The 9,116-nt window shown below is 43.9% G+C and overlaps 1 protein-coding gene across 1 annotated transcript; it reads left to right on the plus strand.

The window, feature by feature from the left end:
- Nucleotides 1-6,705: 6,705 nt before the first annotated feature.
- LOC124722202 (craniofacial development protein 2-like) lies at nt 6,706-7,551 on the plus strand. The gene has a single exon (XM_047247399.1). It carries the CDS (start codon nt 6,706-6,708, stop codon nt 7,549-7,551), a length of 846 nt encoding a protein of 281 aa, XP_047103355.1.
- The last annotated feature ends 1,565 nt before the right edge of the window (nt 7,552-9,116 follow it).

The following is a 9,116-nucleotide window of genomic DNA, read 5'->3' on the forward strand; positions in this document are numbered from 1 at the left end:
TATGACATCATCGATGAGTCAGCGGATTTCCCCGTCCACCCCCCTCCCCTGCCTGACAAAAGCTAATTCCAAATTTGACAAAAAATTAAAAATATAGTGCGGGATTTGCCCCCACTCCTATTATGTCACTGTGGAAATAGGGTTGTCCTAAGTATAAATTGGAGGGACATACCAAAATACAGGACAGTGCACTGTCATTCCAGAATTCAAAACAGTTGACCTCAGATACTGGTGCAGACCTACTATGAAATCAGAATCCAAGATGGCGATTCAGCATGGCGACCAGAGCAGAATCTGCATATTGTCATGCTGGTGGAAGCATGTCAGTTGTGCTAAGTGAAGAATCCCCTGGTACACTGGCATAACTCTAAGGCACCAGAATCCAAGATGCTAGGACAGATGGATGTAACTTACCTGTAGAGACTGCAGAGTTATTTTAAGTGTTTAATTCCATGCTGCCTGTCGCAAGTTAAGCAAAACCCCTCTAATGTCACCATTTAAACGGTTTTCAAAATAGGCAACACACATATCATACAACATTATGTTATTTCAGTTCAAAAACTCGTACGTTCAAAATGAGCAGCACATATGACACGCAGCATAGTAAGACAACTTTTCCCACAAGTTAAAGTCCAAAAAGTATGCAGTGTAGTAAGAGCAACTGAGTCTTTATTTAACTCCACACTGGAGGACTGAGTTTTCCCCTGACGTTTCACACCATCTGTCTCAAGCTGAAAGCTTAAACAATCCTACCTCCCCCCACCTCTATGACATCGTAATTGAAACAATTAAGTTTGGCGCTTACTTGCCTTAAGTTTAATTCCACTCAGCAATCTGCTACAGTCTTACAGTCCAGCACACCATCAGATGGGAGTTGTGCCTACATTCTCACTGACATATGTAGGGTCAGATTGGGCCACGAGAGCACAGTCCCACTGGCCCTGCTGTCTTGTCACTGGCTGCCAGTGACCACGCTGTGCACAGAGACACCACACATATACTGTCGATTCAGCTGCCTAATGGGAAATGGAGGACACGAGGCCTGATCTCCACCAGTTGTATGCTGTTTGTGATTGTGCTGCAGTCGCAGCTCAGGAAACCCAAGTTAAAATGTAGAAGAAATTTGAAAATGAGAGAATCACACATACACTTTAAACCATACTAGAAAATGGTGGTGGGAAAATTCAAAATTCATCTAGATTTAAAATGAGCCGTAGCCCACGTATACATACAGACCTTCTACAGGGAAATTCAACAAACTGAGTGATGCACAGTCATCCTCCTAAAGTGGAAACTTGTGTGGTGGCTCTGAAGCAAAAAAAGATTAGATACTATACTTTTACAACTCTCCACAGAAATTTGTGTGTTGAATGGACTGTGGCTATTTAAAAAGCAATAACATAGTCAACCACCAGAGAGCCATCTTTTTTTTTCTTTATTTTAATCTCATTCCTCCATGCCCCACACAGGTGGAGGGGGGGGGGGGCGCAGTCAGTGGTACAGTCAACCAGCTCTTCAGCTAGTCGATAAGAAAACCAACATGAGAAGAAAAAAAATACAAGAAACACCAGGGTGAGATATTTACAATGAATTTTAAACTTTTTAATAGTGATAAATAAAATGGAAGTTTTCATACATACAAGAGATATGACTTCCTGCTCTTTTAGTTAAAAAGAGTAATAATAAAAGATAAACCAAAACACAGTAAGATCACATTTAAAAACATTTAAAACATGATGCTGAACACTGATATTTAAAAGAAGCACTTTCTTGGCACTAAAACTGGAAGGACCTGCCCTGGGATAGGGAGTCCATTGTTGAAGGGGAAAACATTGGTTGGTGAGGTGGGCAGGAATGTGGTGGTGTGCAGGTGGAGGACTGGTGCATGTTATCAATGGGATAGATGTGGCTCTTGGGATAGAAGAAGAAATGGAGTAGAGGTGGATATTGGTGTGGCTAAAATTTGATGGAGAAATGGGAGTAGGGAAAGAAAGGTGGATGAGGAAATTAAGAGGTTGGGGAAATATGAGCAGGAGAGTGAGAGGGAGCTGTGATAAGGTGGAATGGTCAGGTTGTATTCAGAGCTGGTAGGATGGGTAAATGTTGGGGCAGAGTTCATAATCTTGGAGGGGAGCTGGTTGAAGTTTCTTTGGTGGAGTACATGAGGGGTGTATAGGTGTAAGATTGGTGGCATATGTTGGTAAGGGCATGGCAAGATTGGAAAGTAAAGAGGAAAACTGTAGGATTATGTGAGTCAAGTTTGCAAATGGTGTAGGGTGTTCAGAAGTGTTCAATGTGAGTGAGGAGAGGTAGGAGTTTGATAAGTTGGTAAAGGATCCTTATGGGGGAAGGTAAATGGGTGCAGCAAGTGAGGCAATGTGCATAACACTGTGGGATCTTGAGGGTCTTATTGTACTGGCCGCATGTGCCTAGTAAAGAATGGGTCAGATAAATGTTTTGTAGGTATTGAGGAGAGTGGAGAGATGTAATCCTCAAGTTTGGCCAGTTAGTAAGGGTAAGGTTTCCATAACATAATGGTGGACATAATTAATTCGAAGTGCATAAATCTGGAGTTTGAAAAGGAGACCATAATGGCATACACAGTTGTAGGCTTTCTCTACACCAACGGAGATTAAAGTAGCACATTTATGAGTGTTGGGCAGGCGAATGGCATATGTGGTTGTAGGCTTTCCTTAAATCAAGGGAGATAAAAATAGCACATTTATGAGTGTTGGGCAGGTGGGTTAGGAGATGGATGAGGTGCAGCAGCTGGTCATCAAAAGAGAAGGTGGGACAGAAAGCATACACGTTAATGAGAAGGGGGTGGTGTTGAATCGGGTGTCGATGGATGCCTTAGGAGCGACTTTGCTAAGGTGAGTCAGATAGGATAGTAGGAGGGGGTATCAGTAGGGTGTTTGTGCAGTTTGGGGAAAAGTAAGATTTTGACTGTTTTCCACAGTTCAGACTAGTAACATATGGAGAGGATAGTGGTAAAAAGGGTTGCAGGGGGTGACTAGAAAGGAGACAGGGCATTCTCCAAGATGCTGATAGGTAACGTTATCATGACAGGAGGAAGTGTTACGTTTTCTGTGAAATACTTGTTTTTGTTGTGTGCTGTGGTTGGGGTATTTATTTCTGTATGTGGTATATTGTCCAAGTACTGGAAGCTGGGAGCCAGAGTGGTACACCAGCCTTCATGTGTTCATGGATGGTAGGGAACAGGAGTAATCAAACTGAGGGTCATCAGTGATGGAGAAGTTGTTGGAGAGATCGGATGCAATGTAATTAACTTTGCTCAGGTTGTCAGGAAAGGGATTGATGTTATGGAGGGTGGGTATTGAGGGATTAAATGACTGCCTGTGAACTGTTGGAATGCTTTTCAGTACTTGGAAGAGTTAATGGGGAGTGTAGTGTTGATTTTGGTGCATATCTCGCACCAGTCCCAGCGTTTTTAGTTTTAGTAAATTCCACATGTGTATCTGTATTTGCTGCTGGTCAATAAGTGTATCCCTGTCACGAGTCCTAAGGAAGGAGTAGTGTAAGTAACGAGATTCTCAGAGAAGAAGTAGGTCTTATGGAGGTAGTGTTGGGTGATAGGGATATATGGCCTTGGTAGGGATGTGGGCGGATATTGCATCTGACAAGATCTGCTGGAGAAAGACCATGGCACAGGGGATATCATCAGGTTGCAAGAAGGTTAGAGAGTGGCTTCCAATCTGGGTATCTATGGATTGCTGGTAGGAGGAGAACAGGTAGGTAGTCACATCCAGTTGGATTGAGGACTTTTGCAGTGAGTTATCCAGGGAAGTTGGGAGATGATAGGGCGACATTTGGGGTGGTACTGCTTTCAGGATGGGTGTGCTGTGGGATGTAGAAAATGTCACCTCAGAGGGAGTCTGTAAACTGATGCCTCTGCTGAAATCCTGCAGGGGACCTACTATGAATGTTGAGGTCAGTGGCAACAATGCAGGTGGATAAGGTATAGTCAATGTAGCTGAGAAAATCATAGGGGATGGGGTTATTAGGTTGGATGTACCTAATAGCACAGGTTGAGATGTGGCGCGCCACTCTCTCACGTTCAAAACATTGTCAGTTAGATTAATATTAATATTTTACGTCATGGTCTCAGTGTTCCCCAGTACTAATTTTGCTATATGTAGTCAACGACTTTTACATAAGCAAATTGTGGGCATAATGTTCATATAACTGCCATGTGTAGCCTGTAGAGAATTTGCACCTGAGGGGCCATAGTGAAGGCGACAGAGCAGGGAGAGAGGAGGGTTGTGGGCCATAAATGCTAAGTGCAGTCACCTGGCCATACGAGTGATTCTGGCAAGCAGCGCTTTATGGATTGTACCTGCAGAGGGGCTTCTGGCTGTAGCACTCCTCTTTTTCTGCTTAGGGTCAGAGCAGGAGAGCGCCAGCTCACAAAATATTTTACTTGGGCCGGGCAGCAGTACGAAACAAAGGCAGCCAGTTGGCAGAAAGTGGATAAAGGAAGCCTTAACAAGAGAGACAGCTGTAAATGGAGCCTTTGTGCAAATTATCGGAAGGTCATAAAACTCCATGCATTCTCATGTTAGAACCTGGGCCGATACAGACAGAACGACTGGTGCACATCTTTAGTGGAGACAAGACTGTAACTCCCCTGACTCCAGAAAGTCGCCAGGTTCATTTAGCAAGCGGCAATAAACATATATATTTCACAGGTACGACTGTCTAGGAAGCTTAACAGCCTTCTTTCAGAAATTTGAAATGGTGAGTCTGGAAAGACTAGATCTCTCCATAAATGTGGTTCTATATAGGTAGATCTTTTTTTCTTTTTGCCAATGACATGACCATGCTTAATGTGAGAATGACGCCTCCCTAGTCTAAAATCTTTCTTTTTTTTCAGGCAAGAGAGATTTTGAATCGCTGATTGGGTCCTCTCAGGATATGCAATATGGAGGCTTGTTGCTCCCCCAGTGTGGGAACTCCGGTGCTGTGTTTGGATTGGCTATCAGGCCAACAGAACAGTCAAGAGAGGAGATTCAGTGAGTAGAGGACAGTTCGACTGGTTTGTACAGAGTAGGGGCAGTTTCGTTTTTGATAATTTGGCTCCTGTACCAAGGTTTAGTGGAAAGTGGTTATGATTCTTTGCATGCTTCATTTCCTAGTCCTCCCCTGGTGGAGAATTTCAGGTCTTTCCCTAGTAGGTAAGAATTGTGGTCAGTATCTTGAGAGGACTAAGTGATAGTGGCAGTTTCCAGCTGTGCCAACAGTGGAACTGTATATCACCTTGGACATATTGTGTGTCCGAAGGGTGAACTTAATCGTACTGTGTCAGTCGTCTGACGTTTGACAATTCCCGCATGCACTGTCGTGCCTGTGAGTTAAATTGGCTTGGGCAGACTAGCAAACAGGTGGACCTCACACTGAACTCTGCCAGGATTTCAGGGCTCTGGTAGGGAAGTTTCCCGCGTTCTGATAATCAGAACGCCAGTCCAAGTAGTTTGCATATTTTCGTGGACACGTCCGAATATTACAGCTGTGCTTCACACCACTCCTCGCCCACAGCGCATCTTTTGCTGCCGCCACCGGAATCAATGCGAAAGTGTAAAATTTTGCTGCACTGGCGTAGGGTTGTTAAATGAGACTCACAGGTCCCTGTTCTCTGTCGACCATAGTTTGTGGTATAATTGGTTGTAGTTAATTTCATTTGAATCGAGATGGGCGTCGCAGTGGATTCATGTAAACAAAGTCAGACTACGTTGTAAAAGGCATTAATTCAGGGGACAATTTGTACAGCTTCCACCCCAATGAATGCTTTGCCAGTCAAGCACAATCCCTTTTCTGATTTGTATCCCCACAGCACTTCATCTAGGAGTTCGCGGGTGGCGTCCAAGGGGCCGCGAGCTGAGTCTGACGTTACTTCCACTTACTTGGTTTTTCTTTCCTATCAGCCTGTCTTGGCCAACTCTTGTTTTTTTTTCGACCCCAACGGTATTAGGTTTCGAGTCTCGATAGTGTCTTTTAGTTTTCTATCTCCCTCACCTCAGTTTTGTGGGGTTTGATGCAGGATCATAGCCCCAGGTTCTGGGTGAAGTCCCCAACGGCAGCTGGGGCGGAGTAGGAGGGCTTCGGTACAGTGCATATGCTTGGCAGAGGGGGTAATGGATTCGGAGTACCGTAGGTAACAGTAGGGTTCAACCTGAACAAGTCAGCATCTCCTGCAACCCATTCAACTCCACACGTAGTGAACTGTCACTCCTGTGGAAACAGTTGTTTGGCTCTAGAGAAAGCCATGAATTCTCGGCAAGTTCGTGGTTTTTAAATATGTCCCAGGCAATGCAGTACCTGAGGACAGGACACTGGGCCTTCGCCTGCAGAGGTTCGGATAACAACACGAGGAGTCGCAGTTACCAGTTTTAAGTGTTGCACTGAGGAATTTGTGTACGGGCGCCAGGTATGACTTTCGTCATTGGTGTAGTGCACTGCGGCTAATTGACTGGTTATCGACTGCCTCAAGTTGTACAGCCCCCAACCAGTAGGGCACTAGTCCGTCCCCCACCTTGCGCTTCTATGGTTGCATGGAGCAGCAAGCATCACGCAGTGCTCGATACGAGGTGGGTTCGTGAGGCACCTGGAAAAAACAACTATAAAGTAGCTCATATGAACAAAACCAAGAATTCAGTAACACGATTTGTCACATAGAATGTCAGAACTATGTTACCCGGACAGGACACTCCTTCAGATGCTGCCCCTGTAGTCAGAAAAACAGCCATAATCGACAGAGAATTGCTGCATCTTCGCATTGATGTGGCTGCATTGCAGGAAACTTGTCTCTCAGGGGAAGGCAGCCTGCGTAAAGCTAATTACACCTTTTTCTGGGAAGGGAGAGAAGTTGGAGAAAGACGTGAGTGTGGAGTTGGCTTTGCAGTGCGAAACAGTCTCCTTAGCTACTGCAAACATCCAAAATCTGTTTCTGAACGATTAACAACTTTGATATTAAGGACAATGTCAGACCCCATCACATTAATCTCAGCATATGCTCCCGCTACGAAAGAGCCACCTGAAGTCAAAGACAAGTTTTATGAAGATCTGTGGAAATGTCTGGAGAATGTTCATGAATCAGATAAACTTATCTTACTGGGAGACTTGAATGGCAGGATTGGGAATACATGGAATAACTGGCCTGACTGCATTGGCACACACGGCACTGGAAATATGAACGAGAATGGCCAGACACTGTTGGAACATTGCAATTATGTTTCTCTCTGCGTCACTAACACTTACTTTCGGAACATAGCCGTGCACAAAGTAACATGGAAACACCCACGTTCAGGTCATTGGCATCAGCTCGACTTCATCATAACCAGAAGATGTGACCTAAGTCATGTCCTTACCTCCCGCACATATCACAGTGCTGACTGTGATACTGATAACTCTTTAGTTATGACCAAATCACTGTTCACATCAAAGAAGATTCACTCAGCTGAGAGCGTTTGTCGAAGAGTAAAGATCTACACCAAAACCATCCAAGATGAAGCGCTATATAAAATGTTCAGATGAGCTATTGAGATGAAACTGAATCCTGAGCAATTGACAACTTCACATAGCTCCGAAAATATGTAGCATCTAGCTACAGAAAATATTATGCAAAAAAGCTGTTAGAACATTTGGGAAGCAGGGTACGTCTCAAAGCGTCTGGTTTGCTTAATGTGAACCTGAACCGCGCCCATATATAGGCAAGACACGTAATGCTCATATACAGGTTATGAGTAATCCTAAAGGCCAACGAGCAATAGCTGACTACAAGGGCTGCAAAGCAGATCTGTAACGAGTTTCTCACCATTGTGCAAATAGATTTTGTACCAGCCTTTGCAAATCTATCCAGATCTGTCGAGACAAAGGAAATTACCATGGGATGTTTCAAGGCATCAAAACGGCCGTTGTACCAACAAGCAGCAAGTACGCTGAAATAAAAGATGTTAACGGTGACCAAATCAACGATAAAAACCAGCAGCTAGATAGATGGATGCAGCACTATGCTAACCTATACTCAGAAGATGTCAACATTTCTTCAAAAGCTTTGACTGGTTTATCAACTTACCCTGTTATGTCTGAGCTTGACCATCCTCCTACTCTCAACAAATTAAAATTCGCACTTAAACGTATAAAGCTAGGCAAGAGTACAGGTCGTGATAACCTACCTGCTGGAATCATCAAACTTGACTGTGTTTCGTCGATATTGTATCAAATCCTACCGAATTGCTGGAAAGAAGGCCCAATACCTCAAGACATGCGAGATGCAAATATAGTAACACCTACACAATTTTGCCTGTTCGAATCTACCCTGAGTCACAGTGCGGATTACGAGCTGGCTGATCCACAAGTGACATGATATTCACCTTGCGCCAGCTACAGGAAAAGTCTCGCAAACATAGAGTGCCATTATATGTGGCTTTTGTAGATCTCAACAAAGCCTTTGACACCATCAGTAGACTCTACAACATATTGGAAAAAAAATTGATGTCCACCAACTTTGTTGCCCTTAATAAGATGTTTTAATGACAATGCGCGTGGCGCTGTAATCTTCGATGGTAGTGCATCCAAACCATTCAATATGAACTGTGGCGTAAGACAAGGTTATGTGTTGGCTCCTACACTTTTCAGAATTTTCTTCTCAGCTCTGCTCCAAGTGGCTTTTGAGAATTGGAATGTTGGGGTACATCTGGTTACTAGGAATGATGGAAGGCTAGTCTTCTGAAGAGTAAGACAAAGCGCTATTAGATAATCGCTCGTGAACTCCTATATGCTGAAGACGTTGCAGTTGTAGCAAACTCTGCAGAAGAGCTGCAAGAGCCAGTATCAAGCTTTAGTTATGCATGCCAACTATTCTCGATGAGTGTAAACAGCAGTAAGACTGTAATATGGTTCAGGGTGCTAATACACAGCTGAATATAACATTAGATGGAACTACTCTGCATGTCGTGGATAACTCCTGCTATCTTGGCTCGACTATAGAATGAAACATGTCTGTCGACAAGGAGATTGATGCTTCCATTGGAAGAGCTACGACAGCTTTTGGCAAGTTCTCTATACGTGTTTGGAAAAACAATAAACTCTCTTGGCCA

Source organism: Schistocerca piceifrons, chromosome X, assembly GCF_021461385.2.
Source record: "Schistocerca piceifrons isolate TAMUIC-IGC-003096 chromosome X, iqSchPice1.1, whole genome shotgun sequence".
Classification (NCBI taxonomy): domain Eukaryota; kingdom Metazoa; phylum Arthropoda; class Insecta; order Orthoptera; family Acrididae; genus Schistocerca; species Schistocerca piceifrons.

Coding starts and splice junctions, on each gene's coding strand:
- LOC124722202 (XM_047247399.1), top strand. CDS start 6,706: ATGTTACCCGGACAGGACACTCCTTCAGATGCTGCCCCTGTAGTCAGA.